General features: G+C 54.3%; 1 protein-coding gene across 1 annotated transcript in view; it reads right to left on the minus strand.

Moving 5' to 3' along the window:
* Nucleotides 1-5,449: 5,449 nt before the first annotated feature.
* LOC132820809 (uncharacterized) overlaps nt 5,450-18,982 on the minus strand; it is a gene marked incomplete at its 5' end in the record, with an annotated part of 15,264 nt that continues 1,731 nt past the window's right edge. Inside the window, 8 exon segments of the mRNA XM_060833125.1 lie at nt 5,450-5,601; nt 8,324-8,577; nt 10,500-10,978; nt 11,554-12,121; nt 12,270-12,500; nt 13,487-13,665; nt 16,135-16,224; nt 17,170-17,769. Of these exon segments, the coding sequence (XP_060689108.1) occupies nt 5,450-5,601; nt 8,324-8,577; nt 10,500-10,978; nt 11,554-12,121; nt 12,270-12,500; nt 13,487-13,665; nt 16,135-16,224; nt 17,170-17,769 (2,553 nt within the window).

Here is an 18,982-nt window from a genome sequence, read left to right on the forward strand (position 1 = left end):
TTCCCAAGAGTAGGTCAAGTTTTGCACCTTCTCTAGTAGGTACATCCACACACTGAATCAGAAAATTGTCTTGTACACACTTAACAAATTCCTCTCCATCTAAACCTTTAACACTATGGCAGTCCCAGTCTATGTTTGGAAAGTTAAAATCCCCTACCATAACCACCCTATTACTCTTACAGATAGCTGAGATCTCCTTACAAGTTTGTTTCTCAATTTCCCTCTGACTATTAGGGGGTCTATAATACAATCCCAATAAGGATCGTCCCTTTCTTATTTTTCAGTTCCACCCAAATAACTTCCCTGGACGTATTTCCGGGAATATCCTCCCTCAGTACAGCTGTAATGTTATCCCTTATCAAAAATGCCACTCCCCCACCTCTCTTGCCTCCCTTTCTATCCTTCCTGTAGTATTTGTATCCTGGAACATTAAGCTGCCAGTCCTGTCCATCCCTGAGCCATGTTTCTGTAATTGCTATGATATCCCAGTCCCATGTTCCTAACCATGCCCTGAGTTCATCTGCCTTCCCTGTTAGGCCCCTTGCATTGAAATAAATGCAGTTTAATTTATTAGTCCTACCTTGTCCCTGCCTGCCCTGACTGTTTGACTCACTTCTGTTCTCAGCTGTACCTGTCTCAGATCGATCTCTTTCCTCACTATCTCCCTGGGTCCCACCCCCCATCACCTTACTAGTTTAAATCCTCCCGAGCAGCTCTAGCAAGTCTCCCTGCCAGTATGTTAGTCCCCTTCCAATTCGGGTGTAATCCCTCCTTGTACAGATCACTTCTACCCCAAAAGAGATTCCAATGATCCAAAAATGTGAATCCTTCTCCCATACACCAGCTCCTCAGCCATGCATTCATCTTCTCTATCCTCTGATTCCTGCCCTCACCAGCTCGTAGCACTGGGGGTAATCCAGATCTTACTACCCTTGAGGACCTCCTTTTTAAATTTCCGCCTAACTCTCTGAAATCTCCCTTCAGAATCTCAACCTTTTCCCTTCCTATATCATTGGTTCCAATGTGGACAATGACCTCTTGCTGGCCCCTCTCCCCCCTGAGAACATTCTGCAGCCTCTCTGAGACATCTTTGATCCTGGCACCAGGGAAACAATACACCATTCTGCTTTTTCTCTGCTGGCCACAGAAACGTCTGTCTGTACCTCGGACTATAGAATCCTCTAACACAATTGATCTCTTGGAAGCCGACGTACCCCTCATTGCATTAGAGCCAGTCTCAGTACCAGAAACTTGGCTGTTCGTGCTATGTTCCCCTGAGAATCCATTACCCCCTACATTTTCCAAAACAGCATACCTGGTGTAAATGGGTATATCCACAAAAGACTCCTGCCCTAGGTGCCTACCTCTCTTACCCTTCCTGGATTTAACCCATCTATGTGACTGTATCGGAGACATTCCCCCCTTCCTATAACTGCCATCCATCATATACTGTTGCTGTTGCAAATTCCTCATTGCTTCTATCTGTCTCTCCAACTGATCCACTTGATCTGATAAGATTCGCATCCAACAGCATTTATGGCAGATATAATCCGCAGTAACCCTTAAACTGTCTTTAAATTCCCACATCTGACAAGAAGTACATATCACTGCAAAGGTCATTTTTGCTCCTTCACAATCTACAGACCCAGAAAATAACATTGTCTTATTCCTCTACAAAACAGTGCACCGGTTAAATTAATAGCTATGGCTTATATTTTAAGTTTAATCAAGAGATTTATCTCCAAAAAACATATAATCAAGAAAGAACCCACTGTACTCACTAATGCAGCCTTTCTCTTGGACAGACTTAAAACAACAATTAACTTATCTGATTCTGTGCTGTGAACTTCACCCAAACCGGTTCCTTCAAGATTAGTTGTGAAATTCACTCTGTGACACTTTCCTCATTCCTGAAGAAGGGCTTATGCCCGAAACGTCGATTCTCCTGCTCCTTGGATGCTGCCTGACCTGCTGCGCTTTTCCAGCAACACATTTTCAGCTCTGATCTCCAGCATCTGCAGTCCTCACTTTCTCCTTGTGAAATTCGCTGTTTGTTAATTTTCCCAAATGCACTCCAATGTCCAGCAACACATGAATTCAAAAACAGCAAAGGCAGTAACTGTGCAGGTTTTCTCTCTCTCTCTCTCTCTCTCTCTCCTGCACTGTCCTCACCATGTGCTTCCTTTGTCTGCTCTTTTCCCTTTTAAAACTGCTTTTATTTTGACTTTTTTTTCCCCAAAGTACCAAAACAACGCAACAGCATATCAAACAGTAATTGTGCTCCTGGAATTCAAGGAAATCACCGCCAACACCTAAAATACCACAAAAAAAGGAGCAGCTCTTACAGCCAGAAATTTTTCCTGTCCTCCATCTTGGATTAGGATGGGCCTGTTTTCCCTGGAGCATAGGAAGTTGAGGGGTGACCTTATAGAGGTTGGTAAAATCATGAGGGGCATGGATAGGGTATGTAGACAAGGTCTTTTCTCTAGGATGAGGGACTTCAAGTCAAGGGAGGGTGTATTTTTAAGGTAAGAGAAGAGAGATTTAATAAAAGACATGAGGGGCAAATCTTTTACACAGAGGATGGTTCATGTGTGGAACGGACTGCCAGAGAAAGTGGTGGATGTTACAATGTTTAAAAGATATTTGGATGGGTATATGACTAGGAAGGGGTTGGAGGGATAGGGACCAGGAGCAGGCAGGTGGGATTCGTTCCTTTTGGGATTATGTTCAGCATGGACTGGTGAGACCGAAGGGGCTGGTTCTGTGCTGGATGACTCTACGAGGCTATGACTGGAAGGGAGGCTTAGCTGAAGATTTTGATGATGAGGTTTTAAATTACAATGCAGAACCACCAAAGTCCCAATCACATGGGGCACTGGCACTTATGTGCTGGGCCAGAAGGGGGCAGATCAGGAGGAATGGACTTCACTTGATCGGAGCTGGGACCAATGCCCTGGCGAATCAGGTGCCTCGGGTTTGGGAGAGGGGAACTGTAGCCTCACAGGGCGAGAGAATGTGTCGGGTTGGCTGTTGGATAATGATGGGAAGTCAAGGTTAGAGTGGTGCTGGAAAAATACGGCAAGTCAGGCAGCATCCGAGGAGCAGGAGAATCGACGTTTCGGACAAAAGCCTCATTCCTGATGAAGGGATTTTGCCCGAAATGTCGATTCTCCTGATCCCCGGATGCTGCCTGACCTGCTGTGCTTTTCCAGCACACTTTCTAATCTCCAGCATCTGCAGTCCTCACTTCCACCTATTGGATAATGATGCCCAGAGTGGTACTGGATAGGACTGAGTGTCCAAACAGAGAGAACTAGCTGGGGGAGAATGATCAGACCAAAAATCCAAAGTGGGTGACTCTTTATTTGCGTATGCATTGTGTTTGTTGCACAAAAGACAGGATAATGAGTTTGATCTTATTAGCCATTACAAAGATGCAGTTTATAAGGAGATCAAAGCTAGCAACGAAATATTCAGGGGGATGTGATTTTCACAAGGAGGGGCAGGAAGGAAAGGGTGGTGAGACAGCATTGTTGGTATGCGTGGAGTGAGTACAACAGCAAGGAATGATCTCAGCTCTGATGATGTCGATGGGTGGAGGTAAGAAATATCAGGGGAGCCAACGCTGGTAGGCACGGTAACTAGCACTGCTGTCTCCCAGCATCAGGGCCCCCAGTTCGATCCCACCCTCGGCCAGCTGTCTGTGTGGAGTCTGCACGTTCTCACTGTGTCTGTCTGGGGTTCCTCCCACAGTCGAGAGATGTACGAAGGGAGAATAGAGAGAGTTAGGCCGGAATTTAAAAAGGAGGTCCTTGAGAGTCGCAATATCTGGAATACTCCTGGTGTCACAAGCCAGTGAGGGTAGGTTAGAGCAGATGAATGCGTGGCTGAGGAGCTGGTGTATGGGAGAAGGAGTCACATTTTTGGATCATTGGAATCTCTTCTGGGGTAGAAGTGACCTGGACAAGAAGGATGGATTGCACCTAAATTGGAAGGGGACTAATATACTGGCAGGGAGATTAGCTAGAGCTGCTCAGGAGGATTTAAACTGGTACGGTGGGGGTGTGGGAGCCAGGGAGATAGTGAGGAAAGAGATCGATCTGAGACGGGTACAGCTGGGAACAGAAGTGAGTCAAACAGTCAGGGCAGGCAGGGACAAGGTAGGACTAATAAATTAAACTGCATTTATTTCAATGCAAGGGGCCTAACAGGGAAGGCAGATGAACTCAGGGCATGGTTAGGAACATGGGACTGGGATATCATAGCAATTACAGAAACATGGCTCAGGGATGGACAGGACTGGCAGCTTAAATGTTCCAGGATACAAATGCTACAGGAAGGATAGAAAGGGAGGCAAGAGAGGAGGGGGAGTGGCGTTTTTGATAAGGGATAGCATTACAGCTGTGCTGAGGGAGGATATTCCTGGAAATACATCCAGGGAAGTTATTTGGGTGGAACTGAGAAATAAGAAAGGGATGATCCTTATTGGGATTGTATTATAGACCCCCTAGTGGTCAGAGGGAAATTGAGTAACAAATTTGTAAGGAGATCTCAGGTATCTGTAAGAATAATAGGGTGGTTATGGTAGGGGATTTTAACTTTCCAAACATAGACTGGGACTGCCATAGTGTTAAAGGTTTAGATGGAGAGGAATTTCTTATGTGCGTACAAGACAATTTTCTGATTCAGTATGTGGATGTACCTACCAGAGAAGGTGCAAAACTTGACCTACTCTTGGGAAATAAGGCAGGGCAGGTGACTGAGGTGTCAGTGGGGGAGCACTTTGGAGCCAGCAACCCATAATTCTATTCATTTTAAAATAGTGATGGAAAAGGATAGACCAGATCTAAAAGTTGAAGTTCTAAATTGGAGAAAGGCCAGTTTTGACGGTATTAGGCAAGAACTTTCAAGAACTGATCAGAGGCAGATGTTCGCAGGTAAAGGGACGGCTGGAAAATAGGAAGCCTTCAGAACAGAGATAATGAGAATCCAGAGAAAGTATATTCCTGTCAGGGTGAAAGGGAAGGCTGGTAGGTATAGGGAATGCTGGATGACTAAAGAAATTGGGGGTTTGGTTAAGAAAAAGAAGGAAGCATATGTCAGGTATAGACAGGAAAGAGCGAGTGAATCCTTAGGAGAGCATAAAGGAAGTAGGAATATACTTAAGAGGGAAATCAGGAGGGCAAAAAGGGGACGTGTGATAGCTTTGGTAAATAGGGTTAAGGAGAATCCAAATGGTTTTCACAAATACATTAAGGACAAAAGGGTAACTAGGGAGAGAATAGGACCCCTCAAAGATCAGCAAGGCGGCCTTTGTGTGGAGCCGTAGGAGATGGGGGAGATACTAAACCGGTATTTTGCATCAGTATTTACTGTGGAAAAGGACATGGAAGATATAGAATGGAGGTGCAAAGGCTGTACATTAATCGGGGGTTGGGGGTCAACTTTAATCTCCACGCAGTTTGGGATAGTCAGATTGGTTGGGAAATTGTGAGGAAATCCTGAGGGTATTTGAGCCAGTTTTCCTGAAACGGAATGTTTCTGTGCTGTGGACCTGCTGGTGGGTCTTCATCACCCGGATGCAGGCCGAGTTTCCTGCTATGGAAAAGGAGACTTTGGGATTATAGCTGGTTCGCAGCACGTTGGGATGTGTCAGATATGGTTGCAATGGAACATTGATCTATACTGACAATGATTTGCTGGCATTAATTAAAATGTTGAAAACACAAACAAAAACAGCCTGTTTATGTGGAGTCTTTTGATTCAGCCATTGAGCACGATGGCTCAGTGGTTAGCACTGCTGCCTCACAGCACCAGGGCCCCAGGTTCAATTCCAGCCTCCGGCGACTGACTGTGTGGAGTTTGCTCGTTCTGCGTGGGTTTCCTCCGGGTGCTCCGGTTTCCTCCCACAGTCCAAAGGTTAGGCGAATTGGTCACGCTAAGTTGCCCGTAGCGTTCAGGGATGTGTAGGTTAAGTGCAATAATCAGGGGTAAATAGAAGGGGAATAGGCCTGTGTGGGTTACTCTTTGGAGGGTTGGTACGGACTTGTTGGGCCGAAGGGCCTGTTTCCACACTGTAGGGGTTCGATCTATCATTCAATGCCTTGCAAAGTAAAAAGAAGAAATGAATTAAAGATTGAAGAGATGATAAAAGATTCTCTTGGGAGAGCGAGGGTGAATGGGTGTGAGTCTGGAGTGTTGTTGTTGTCTGTGTGTGATATACCTCATGGTGAAATGCAGGTGCAAACTCAGAAAGAACATGCTTTTTTCATGGTTTTTAAATTTTGAACTGTGAGCGAGAAAAGGAAGGAGCTGTTTTAAGGGAGAGATCCGAGGGGATGGTGCGGAGTCCACCTTACAGAAATGATTTGGAAGTGAGTATAAGAGGTATAGTTAGTAAGTTTGCCGATGACACCAAAATTGGAGGTGCAGTGGACAGCGAAGAGGGTTACCTCAGATTACAGCAAAATCGACGTTTCGATATCGCTGCACTTTGGATGCTGCCTGAACTGCTGTGCTCTTCCAGCACCACTGATCCAGAATCTGGTTTCCAGCATCTGCAGTCATTGTTGTTACCTCAGATTACAACAGGATCTGGGCCAGATGGGCCAATGGGCTGAGAAGTGGCAGATGGAGTTTAATTCAGATAAATGCGAGGTGCTGCATTTTGGAAAAGCAAATCTGAGCAGGACTTATCCACTGAAGGGTAAGGTCCTAGGGAGTGTTGCTGAATGGAGAGACCAATCAGTTTAGGTACATAATTCTTCAAAGTTTGTGTCACAGGGAGACAGGGTAGTTCAGAAGGCACTTGGCACGCTTACCCCCATTGCTCAGTCCCTTGAGTATCGGAGATGGGCTGTCATGTCATGTACAGGATGGAGGTGAGGGCTGCTTCGGGAGTACCAAGTCCAGGTCTGATCACCCTGTTATAGGAAGGGGATTACTAACCTGGAGAGGGTGTAGAAATCATTTACCAGGACGTCTCCAGGATTGGAGGGCTCGAGTCACAAGGTTAGACTCGACAGGCTGGGACTTTTTTTCACCCGAGTGTCAGAGACTGAGGTGTGTCCATATAGAGGTTTATTAAATCATTAGGGCCAGAGCAAAGGTGAAGAGCAAATGTCTTTTCCATTGGGGTGGGGGAGTTTCAAAACTAGGGGGGCATATTTTGAAGGTGAGAGGGAAAAGATTTAAAAAGGGCAGGCGGGGGTAATGGTTTGTGTGTGAAGAGAGATATGACAGTTCACAGCGATCCCAGCCTGCTCCATACTCCAGAGGACCAGCCAGTCAAACAGAAGAAGGCCACTCAGCCCATCGAGCCTGCTCTGCTATGCAGTAAGATCATGGCTGGTCTGATGGTCCTCACCCCCACCTTCCTGCCTTTTCCCTTCAACTCCTAATTCCTGACAAACAATCTGTCTATCTCAGCCTTGAACATACTCAACGACCCAGCCTCGACGTGGGAAAAACCCGAGATTCACTCCCGTCTGTGGGAAGAAATTCCTCCGCATCTCTGTCTTCAACATGCACCCAGTATTCCGAGGTCATGCCCTCTGGTCCCAGAATTTCCCACAAACGGAAAAAGTCTCTCGAGATCTCCCCCAATCTGAAACTCTCCAGCCCAGGCGCCATCTCGGTAAATCTCATCGACATCCACAACATCCTCTCAGGCATTATCACACTCTCCCGCCAATTCAGAAACTGCAGACAAATAACTCAGGGACACTGTGAGGGAGACTGGGAGGAGGGTGAGGGAGATTGGGAGGAGGGTGAGGGAGACTGGGGGAGTGTGAGGGAGACTGGGAGGAGGGTGAGGGAGATTGGGAGGAGGGTGAGGGAGACTGGGGGGAGGGTGAGGGAGGCTGGGAAGACAGTAAGGGAGACTGGGAGGAGGGTGAGGGAGACTGGGAGCAGTGTGAGGGAGGCTGGGAGGAGGGTGAGGGAGACTGGGGGGAGTGTGAGGGAAACTGGGAGGAAAGTGAGGGAGACAGGGAGGGGGGTGAGGGAGATTGGGAAGAGGGTGAGGGAATTTGGGAGGAGGGTGAGGGAGTTTGGGAGGAGGGTGAGGGAGATTGGGAGGAGGATACGGGAGATTGGAGGCGGGTGAGAGATGTTGAGAGGAAGGTTAGGAGTAATGGGAGGAGGGTGAGGGTGATTGGGGAGGGTAGGGATATTGGGAGGAAGGTTACGGAGAATGGGGAGGAGGTTGAGTGAGATTGGGAAGAGGACGAGGGAGATTGAGAGGCAGATGAGGGGGAATGGGAGGAGGGTGAGGGAGAATGGGAGGAGGGTGAGGGAGACTGGGAGGAAGATGAGGGACACTGGGAGGAGGATGAGGGATATTGGGAGGTGGGTGAGGGAGATTGAGAGGATGGTGACGGGGAATTGGAAGATGGTGAGGGAGAATGGGAGGAGGGGGAGGGATATTGGGAGGAAGATGAGGGAGAATGGGAGGAGGGTGAGAGAGACTGGGAGGAGGGTGAGGGAGATGGGGAGGAGGGTGATGGAGATTGAGAGGAGGGTGAGGGAGACTGGGAGTAGGTTGAGGGAGATGGGGAGGAGGGTGAGGGAGAACTGGAGGAGAGTGAGGGAGAATGGGAGGAAGGTGAGGGAGTTGGGGAGGAGGGTGAGAGAGAATGCGAGGAGGGTGAGTGAGATTGGGAGTAGGGTCAGGGAGATTGGGAGGAGGACGAGATGAGATTGAGAGGAAGATGAGGCGGAATGGGAGGAGGGTGAGGGATATTGGGAGGAAGGTGACGGAGATTGGGAGGAGGGTGAGGGAGATTGTGAGAAAGGTGAGGGAGACTGGGAGGAGGGTGAGGGAGACTAGGAGGAGGGTGAGGGAGACTGGGAGTTGGGTGAGGGAGGCTGGGAGGAGAGTGAGGGAGACAGGGAGGAGGGTGAGGAAGATTGAGAGGAGGGTGAGGGAGACTAGGAGGAGGTTGAGGGAGATTGGAGTAGGGTGAGGGAGACTGGGATGAGGGTGAGGCAGATTGGGATTGAGGTGAGGGAGAAAGGGAGAAAGTTGAGGGAGAATGCGAGGAGTGTGAGGGAGTTTGGGAAGAGGGTGAGGGAGACTGGGAGGAGTGTGAAGGAGACTGGGTGGAGGGGGAGGGAGGCTGGGAGAAGGGTGAGGGAGACTGGGAGGAGGGTAGGGAGATTGGCAGGAGAGTGAGGGAGACTGGGAGGAGGGTGAGGGAGAATTGGGAGGAGGATGAAGGAGATTGGGAAGAGGGTGAGGGAGTTTGGGACAGGGTGAGGGAGACTGGGAGGAGGGTGAGGGAGAATGGGAGGAGGGTGAGGAAGATTGGGAGGAGTGTGAGAGAGAATGGGAGAAGAGTGAGGGAGACTGGGAGTAGGGTGAGGGAGACTGGGAGGAGGGTGAGGGAGAATTGGGAGGAGGATGAAGGAGATTGGGAAGAGGGTGAGGGAGTTTGGGACAGGGTGAGGGAGACTGGGAGGAGGGTGAGGGAGAATGGGCAGAGGGTGAGGGAGATTGGGAGGAGTGTGAGAGAGAATGGGAGAAGAGTGAGGGAGACTGGGAGTAAGGTGAGGGAGATTGGGAGTAGGGTGAGGGATATTGGGAGGAGGATGAGGGAGATTGGGAGGAGTGTGAGAGAGAATGGGAGAAGAGTGAGGGAGAATGGGCAGAGGGTGAGGGAGATTGGGAGTAGGGTGAGGGAGACTGGGAGGAGGGAGAGGGAGAATGGGAGGAGGGTGAGAGATTGGGAGGAGGGTGAGGGAGTTTGGGAGAGGGTGAGGGAGGCTGGGAGGAGGGTGAGGAGGGTGAGGGAGATTGGGAGGAGTGTGAGAGAGAATGGGAGAAGAGTGAGGGAGACTGGGAGTAAGGTGAGGGAGATTGGGAGTAGGGTGAGGGAGACTGGGAGGAGGGTGAGGGAGAATGGGAGGAGGGTGAGGGAGGTTGGGAGGCGGGTGAGGGAGAATGGGCAGAGGGTGAGGGAGATTGGGAGGAGTGTGAGAGAGAATGGGAGAAGAGTGAGGGAGACTGGGAGTAAGGTGAGGGAGATTGGGAGTAGGGTGAAGGAGAATGGGAGGAGGGTGAGGGAGAATGGGAGGAGGGTGAGGGATATTGGGAGGATGGTGACAGAGATTGGGAGGAGGGTGAGGGAGACTGGGAGATGGGCGAGGGAGATTGGGAGGAGGGTGAGGGAGATTGAGAGGAGGGTGAGGGAGACTAGGAGGAGGTTGAGGGAGAATGGGAGTAGGGTGAGGGAGACTGGGAGGAGGGTGAGGGAGAATGCGAGGAGGATGAGGGAGAATGGGAGGAGGGTGAGGGAGACTGGGGGGCGGGAGGGAGGCTGGGAAGAGAGTGAGGGAGACTGGGAGGAGGGTGAGGGAGACTGGGATGAGGGTGAGGCAGATTGGGATTGAGGTGAGGGGGAATGGGAGAAAGTTGAGGGAGAATGCGAGGAGGGTGAGGAAGAATGGGAGCAGGGTGAGGGAGATTGGGAGGTGGTGAGGGAGATGGGGAAGACGGTGAGGGAGACTGGGAGGAGGGTGAGGGAGAATGGGAGGAGGATGGGGGAGATTGGGAGGAGTGTGAGGGAGACTGGGAGGAGGGTGAGGGAGAATGGGAGGAGGATGGGGGAGATTGGGAGGAGTGTGAGGGAGACTGGGAGGAGGGTGAGGGAGATTGGGAGGAGTGTGAGGAAGACTGGGAGGAGGGTGAGCGCGATTGGGAGGAGGGTGAGGGAGACTGGGAGGAGGGTGAGGGAGATTGGGAGGAGTGTGAGGAAGAATGGGAGGAGGGTGAGGGAGACTGGGAGGAGGGTGAGCGCGATTGGGAGGAGGGTGAGGGAGACTGGGAGGAGGGTGAGGGCGACAGGGAGGAAGGTGAGGGAGATTGGGAGGAGTGTGAGAGAGAATGGGAGAAGAGTGAGGGAGAATGGGAGTAAGGTGAGGGAGATTGGGAGTAGGGTGAGGGAGATTGGGGGGAGGGTGAGGGAGAATGCGAGGAGGATGAGGGAGAATGGGAGGAGGGTGAGGGAGACTGGGGGGAGGGAGGGAGGCTGGGAAGAGAGTGAGGGAGACTGGGAGGAGGGTGAGGGAGACTGGGAGGAGGGTGAGGGAGATTGTGAGGAGGGTGAGGGAGAATGGGAGGAGGGTGAAGGATTTTGGGAGGATGGTGACAGAGATTGGGAGGAGGGTGAGGGAGACTGGGAGGAGGGTGAGGGCGATTGGGAGGAGGGTGAGGGAGACTGGGGGGAGGGAGGGAGGCTGGGAAGAGAGTGAGGGAGACTGGGAGGAGGGTGAGGGAGATTGTGAGGAGGGTGAGGGAGAATGGGAGGAGGGTGAAGGATTTTGGGAGGATGGTGACAGAGATTGGGAGGAGGGTGAGGGAGACTGGGAGGAGGGTGAGGGCGATTGGGAGGAGGGTGAGGGAGAATGGGAGGAGGGTGAAGGATTTTGGGAGGATGGTGACAGAGATTGGGAGGAGGGTGAGGGAGACTGGGAGTAGGTTGAGGGAGATTGGGAGGAGGGTGAGGGAGACTGGGAGGAGTGTGAGGGAGACTGGGATGAGGGTGAGGCAGATTGGGATTGAGGTGAGGGGGAATGGGAGAAAGTTGAGGGAGAATGCGAGGAGGGTGAGGGAGTTTGGGAGGAGGGAGGGGGAGAATGCGAGGAGGGTGAGGGAAACTGGGAGGAGGGTGAGGGAGATTGGGAGGAAGGTGAGGGAGATGGGGAAGACGGTGAGGGAGACCGGGAGGAGGTTGAGGGGGATTGGGAGGAGGGTGAGGGAGAATGGGAGAAGAGTGAGGGAGACTGGGAGTAAGGTGAGGGAGTTTGGGAGTAGGGTGAAGGAGAATGGGAGGAGGGTGAGGGAGATTGGGAGGAGGGTGAGGAAAAATGGGAGGAGGGTGAGGGATATTGGGAGGATGGTGACAGAGATTGGGAGGAGGGTGAGGGAGACTGGGAGATGGGCGAGGGAGATTGGGAGGAGGGTGAGGGAGATTGAGAGGAGGGTGAGGGAGACTAGGAGGAGGTTGAGGGAGATTGGGAGTAGGGTGAGGGAGACTGGGAGGAGGGTGAGGGAGAATGCGAGGAGGATGAGGGAGAATGGGAGGAGGGTGAGGGAGACTGGGGGGCGGGAGGGAGGCTGGGAAGAGAGTGAGGGAGACTGGGAGGAGGGTGAGGGAGACTGGGATGAGGGTGAGGCAGATTGGGATTGAGGTGAGGGGGAATGGGAGAAAGTTGAGGGAGAATGCGAGGAGGGTGAGGAAGAATGGGAGCAGGGTGAGGGAGACTGGGAGGAGGGTGAGGGAGATTGGGAAGAGGGTGATGGAGATTGGGAGGAAGGTGAGGGAGATGGGGAAGACGGTGAGGGAGACTGGGAGGAGGGTGAGGGAGAATGGGAGGAGGATGGGGGAGATTGGGAGGAGTGTGAGGGAGACTGGGAGGAGGGTGAGGGAGAATGGGAGGAGGATGGGGGAGATTGGGAGGAGGGTGAGGGAGACTGGGAGGAGGGTGAGGGAGATTGGGAGGAGTGTGAGGAAGACTGGGAGGAGGGTGAGCGCGATTGGGAGGAGGGTGAGGGAGACTGGGAGGAGGGTGAGGGAGATTGGGAGGAGTGTGAGGAAGAATGGGAGGAGGGTGAGAGAGACTGGGAGGAGGGTGAGCGCGATTGGGAGGAGGGTGAGGGAGACTGGGAGGAGGGTGAGGGCGACAGGGAGGAAGGTGAGGGAGATTGGGAGGAGTGTGAGAGAGAATGGGAGAAGAGTGAGGGAGAATGGGAGTAAGGTGAGGGAGATTGGGAGTAGGGTGAGGGAGATTGGGGGAGGGGGAGGGAGATTGGGAGGAGGGTGAGGGAAAATGGGAGGAGGGTGAGGGATATTGGGAGGATGGTCACAGAGATTGGGAGGAGGGTGAGGGAGACTGGGAGATGGGCGAGGGAGATTGGGAGGAGGGTGAGGGAGATTTGAGAGGAGGGTGAGGGAGACTGGGAGGAGGGTGAGGGAGAATGCGAGGAGGATGAGGGAGAATGGGAGGAGGGTGAGGGAGACTGGGGGGAGGGAGGGAGGCTGGGAAGAGAGTGAGGGAGACTGGGAGGAGGGTGAGGGAGACTGGGAGGAGGGTGAGGGAGATTGTGAGGAGGGTGAGGGAGAATGGGAGGAGGGTGAAGGATTTTGGGAGGATGGTGACAGAGATTGGGAGGAGGGTGAGGGAGACTGGGAGGAGGGTGAGGGCGATTGGGAGGAGGGTGAGGGAGACTGGGGGGAGGGAGGGAGGCTGGGAAGAGAGTGAGGGAGACTGGGAGGAGGGTGAGGGAGAATGGGAGGAGGGTGAAGGATTTTGGGAGGATGGTGACAGAGATTGGGAGGAGGGTGAGGGCGATTGGGAGGAGGGTGAAGGATTTTGGGAGGATGGTGACAGAGATTGGGAGGAGGGTGAGGGAGACTGGGAGTAGGTTGAGGGAGATTGGGAGGAGGGTGAGGGAGACTGGGAGGAGTGTGAGGGAGACTGGGATGAGGGTGAGGCAGATTGGGATTGAGGTGAGGGGGAATGGGAGAAAGTTGAGGGAGAATGCGAGGAGGGTGAGGGAGTTTGGGAGGAGGGAGGGGGAGAATGCGAGGAGGGTGAGGGAAACTGGGAGGAGGGTGAGGGAGATTGGGAGGAAGGTGAGGGAGATGGGGAAGACGGTGAGGGAGACCGGGAGGAGGTTGAGGGGGATTGGGAGGAGGGTGAGGGAGAATGGGAGAAGAGTGAGGGAGACTGGGAGTAAGGTGAGGGAGTTTGGGAGTAGGGTGAAGGAGAATGGGAGGAGGGTGAGGGAGATTGGGAGGAGGGCGAGGAAAAATGGGAGGAGGGTGAGGGATATTGGGAGGATGGTGACAGAGATTGGGAGGAGGGTGAGGGAGACTGGGAGATGGGCGAGGGAGAATGCGAGGAGGATGAGGGAGAATGGGAGGAGGGTGAGGGAGACTGGGGGGCGGGAGGGAGGCTGGGAAGAGAGTGAGGGAGACTGGGAGGAGGGTGAGGGAGATTGGGAGTAGGGTGAGGGAGACTGGGAGGAGGGTGAGGGAGAATGCGAGGAGGATGAGGGAGAATGGGAGGAGGGTGAGGGAGACTGGGGGGCGGGAGGGAGGCTGGGAAGAGAGTGAGGGAGACTGGGAGGAGGGTGAGGGAGACTGGGATGAGGGTGAGGCAGATTGGGATTGAGGTGAGGGGGAATGGGAGAAAGTTGAGGGAGAATGCGAGGAGGGTGAGGAAGAATGGGAGCAGGGTGAGGGAGACTGGGAGATGGGCGAGGGAGAATGCGAGGAGGGTGAGGGATATTGGGAGGATGGTCACAGAGATTGGGAGGAGGGTGAGGGAGACTGGGAGATGGGCGAGGGAGATTGGGAGGAGGGTGAGGGAGATTTGAGAGGAGGGTGAGGGAGACTGGGAGGAGGGTGAGGGAGTATGCGAGGAGGATGAGAGAGAATGGGAGGAGGGTGAGGGAGACTGGGGGGAGGGAGGGAGGCTGGGAAGAGAGTGAGGGAGACTGGGAGGAGGGTGAGGGAGACTGGGAGGAGGGTGAGGGAGATTGTGAGGAGGGTGAGGGAGAATGGGAGGAGGGTGAAGGATTTTGGGAGGATGGTGACAGAGATTGGGAGGAGGGTGAGGGAGACTGGGAGGAGGGTGAGGGCGATTGGGAGGAGGGTGAGGGAGACTGGGGGGAGGGAGGGAGGCTGGGAAGAGAGTGAGGGAGACTGGGAGTAGGGTGAGGGAGATTGTGAGGAGGGTGAGGGAGAATGGGAGGAGGGTGAAGGATTTTGGGAGGATGGTGACAGAGATTGGGAGGAGGGTGAGGGAGACTGGGAGGAGGGTGAGGGCGATTGGGAGGAGGGTGAGGGAGAATGGGAGGAGGGTGAAGGATTTTGGGAGGATGGTGACAGAGATTGGGAGGAGGGTGAGGGAGACTGGGAGTAGGTTGAGGGAGATTGGGAGGAGGGTGAGGGAGACTGGGAGGAGTGTGAGGGAGACTGGGATGAGGGTGAGGCAGATTGGGATTGAGGTGAGGGGGAATGGGAGAAAGTTGAGGGAGAATGCGAGGAGGGTGAGGGAGTTTGGGAGGAGGGAGGGGGAGAATGCGAGGAGGGTGAGGGAAACTGGGAGGAGGGTGAGGGAGATTGGGAGGAAGGTGAGGGAGATGGGGAAGACGGTGAGGGAGACCGGGAGGAGGTTGAGGGGGATTGGGAGGAGGGTGAGGGAGAATGGGAGAAGAGTGAGGGAGACTGGAGTAGGGTGAGGGAGATTGGAAGAAGGGTGAGGGAGACTGGGAGGAGGGTGAGGGAGAATGGGAGGAGGATGGGGGAGACTGGAGTAGGGTGAGGGAGATTGGAAGAAGGGTGAGGGAGATTGGGAGGAGTGTGAAAGAGAATGGGAGAAGAGTGAGGGAGACTGGGAGTAGGGCGAGGGAGATTGGGAGGAGGGTGAGGGAGATTGGGAGGAGGGTGAGAGAGATTGGGAAGAGGGTGAGGGAGATTGGGAGGAGGGTGAGACAGGCTGGGAGGTGGGTGATGGAGACTGGGGGGAGGGGGAGGGAGATTGGGAAGTGGGTGAGGGAGACTGGGAGGAGGTTGAGGGGGATTTGGAGGAGGGTGACCGAGACTGGGAGGAAGATGAGGGAGACTGGGAGGAGGATGAGGGAGATTGGGAGGATGGTGACGGGGAATTGGAAGATGGTGAGGGAGAATGGGGGGAGGGTGAGGGAGATTGGGAGGAAGTTGAGGGAGATTGAGAGGAGGGTGAGGGAGACTGGGAGTAGGTTGAGGGAGATGGGGAGGAGGGTGAGGGAGACTGCGAGGAGGGTGAGGGAGACTGGGAGGTGGGTGAGGGAGGCTGGGAGGAGGGTGAGGGAGATTGAGAGGAGGGTGAGGGAGATTGAGAGGAGGGTGAGGGAGAATCGGAGGAGGTTGAGGGAGATTGGGAGTAGGGTGAGTGATAAAGGGAGAAGGGTGAGTGATAAAGGGAGGAGGGTGAGTGATAATGGGAGGAGGGTGAGGGAGACTGGGAGGAGTGTGAGGGAGACTGGGATGAGGGTGAGGCAGATTGGGAGGAGGGTGAGGGAGAATGGGAGGAGTGTGAGAGAGAATGGGAGAAGAGTGAGGGAGACTGGGAGTAAGGTGAGGGAGATTGGGAGTAGGGTGAGGGAGATTGGGAGGAGGGTGAGGGAGAATGCGAGGAGGATGAGGGAGAATGGGAGGAGGGTGAGGGAGACTGGGGGGCGGGAGGGAGGCTGGGAAGAGAGTGAGGGAGACTGGGAGGAGGGTGAGGGAGATTGTGAGGAGGGTGAGGGAGAATCGGAGGAGGGTGAAGGATATTGGGAGGATGGTGACAGAGATTGGGAGGAGGGTGAGGGAGAATGGGAGAAAAGTGAGGGAGACTGGGAGTAGGGCGAGGGAGATTGGGAGGAGTGTGAGGAAGAATGGGAGGAGGGTGAGAGAGACTGGGAGGAGGGTGAGCGCGATTGGGAGGAGGGTGAGGGAGACTGGGAGGAGGGTGAGGGAGACAGGGAGGAAGGTGAGGGAGATTGGGAGGAGGGTGAGGGAGATTGGGAGGAGTGTGAGAGAGAATGGGAGAAGAGTGAGGGAGACTGGGAGTAAGGTGAGGGAGATTGGGAGTAGGGTGAGGGAGACTGGGAGGAGGGTGAGGGAGAATGGGAGTAAGGTGAGGGAGATTGGGAGTAGGGTGAGGTTGATTGGGGGGAGGGTGAGGGAGATTGGGAGGAGGGTGAGGGAAAATGGGAGGAGGGTAAGGGATATTGGGAGGATGGTGACAGAGATTGGGAGGAGGGTGAGGGAGACTGGGAGATGGGCGAGGGAGATTGGGAGGAGGGTGAGGGAGATTTGAGAGGAGGGTGAGGGAGACTAGGAGGAGGTTGAGGGAGATTGGGAGTAGGGTGAGGGAGACTGGGAGGAGGGTGAGGGAGAATGTGAGGAGGATGAGGGAGGCTGGGAAGAGAGTGAGGGAGACTGGAGGGAGGGTGAGGGAGACTGGGAGGAGGGTGAGGGAGATTGTGAGGAGGGTGAGGGAGAATGGGAGGAGGGTGAAGGATATTGGGAGGATGGTGACAGAGATTGGGAGGAGGGTGAGGGAGACTGGGAGGAGAGTGAGGGAGACAGGGAGGAAGGTGAGGGAGATTGGGAGGAGGGTGAGGGAGACTGGGGGGAGGGAGGGAGGCTGGGAAGAGAGGGAGGGAGACTGGGAGGAGGGTGAGGGAGACTGGGAGGAGGGTGAGGGAGATTGTGAGGAGGGTGAGGGAGATTGAGAGGAGGGTGAGGGAGACTGGGAGTAGGTTGAGGGAGATTGGGAGGAGGGTGAGGGAGACTGGGAGGAGTGTGAGGGAGACTGGGATGAGGGTGAGGCAGATTGGGATTGAGGTGAGGGGGAATGGGAGAAAGTTGAGGGAGAATGCGAGGAGGGTGAGGGAGTTTGGGAGGAGGGAGGGGGAGAATGCGAGGAGGGTGAGGGAAACTGGGAGGAGGGTGAGGGAGATTGGGAGGAAGGTGAGGGAGATGGGGAAGACGGTGAGGGAGACCGGGAGGAGGTTGAGGGGGATTGGGAGGAGGGTGAGGGAGAATGGGAGAAGAGTGAGGGAGACTGGGAGTAAGGTGAGGGAGTTTGGGAGTAGGGTGAAGGAGAATGGGAGGAGGGTGAGGGAGATTGGGAGGAGGGCGAGGAAAAATGGGAGGAGGGTGAGGGATATTGGGAGGATGGTGACAGAGATTGGGAGGAGGGTGAGGGAGACTGGGAGATGGGCGAGGGAGATTGGGAGGAGGGTGAGGGAGAATGGGAGGAGGATGGGGGAGATTGGGAGGAGTGTGAGAGAGAATGGGAGAAGAGTGAGGGAGACTGGGAGTAGGGCGAGGGAGATTGGGAGGAGTGTGACGAAAAATGGGAGGAGGGTGAGAGAGACTGGGAGGAGGGTGAGCGCGATTGGGAGGAGGGTGAGGGAGACTGGGAGGAGGGTGAGGGAGATTGGGAGGAGGGTGAGGGAGATTGGGAGGAGGGTGAGAGAGATTGGGTGGAGGGTGAGGGAGATTGGGAGGAGGGTGAGAGAGGCTGGGATGTGGGTGATGGAGACTGGGAAGAGAGTGAGGGAGACTAGGAGGAGGGTGAGGGAGATTGGGAGGAGGGTGAGGGAGACTGGGGGAGGGGGAGGGAGATTGGGAAGTGGGTGAGGGAGACTGGGAGGAGGTTGAGGGGGATTTGGAGGAGGGTGAACGAGACTGGGAGGAAGATGAGGGACATTGGGAGAATGATGAGGGAGATTGGGAGGTGGGTGAGGGAGATTGAGAGGATGGTGACAGGGAATTGGAAGATGGTGAGGGAGAATGGGGGGAGGGGAGGGATATTGGGAGGAAGTTTACGGAGAATGGGAGGAAGATGAGGGAGAATGGGAGGAGGGTGAGAGAGACTGGGAGGAGGGTGAGGGAGATGGGGAGGAGGGTGATGGAGATTGAGAGGAGGGTGAGGGAGACTGGGAGTAGGTTGAGGGAGATGGGGAGGAGGGTGAGGGAGACTGCGAGGAGGGTGAGGGAGACTGGGAGGAGTATGAGGGAGACTGGGGGAGTGTGAGGGAGACTGGGGGAGTGTGAGGGAGACTGGGAGGAGGGTGAGGGAGATTTGGATTGAGGTGAGGGGGAATGGGAGAAAGTTGAGGGAGAATGCGAGGAGGGTGAGGGAGAATGGGAGAAGGGTGAGGGAAACTGGGAGGAGGGTGAGGGAGATTGGGAGGAGCGTGAGGGAGATTGGGAGGAGGGTGATGGAGATTGGGAAGAGGGTAAGGGAGACTGGGAGGAGGTTGAGGGATTGGGAGGAGGGTGAGGGACAATGGGAGTAGGGTGAGGGAGATTGGAAGGAGGGTGAGGGAGAATGGGAGGAGGGTGATGGAGAATGGGAGGAGGATGAGGGAGATTGGGAGGAGTGTGAGAGAGAATGGGAGGAGTGTGAGGGAGACTGGGAGTAGGGTGAG

The sequence above is a fragment of the Hemiscyllium ocellatum genome, chromosome 1 (assembly GCF_020745735.1).
Source record: "Hemiscyllium ocellatum isolate sHemOce1 chromosome 1, sHemOce1.pat.X.cur, whole genome shotgun sequence".
Lineage (NCBI taxonomy): Eukaryota > Metazoa > Chordata > Chondrichthyes > Orectolobiformes > Hemiscylliidae > Hemiscyllium > Hemiscyllium ocellatum.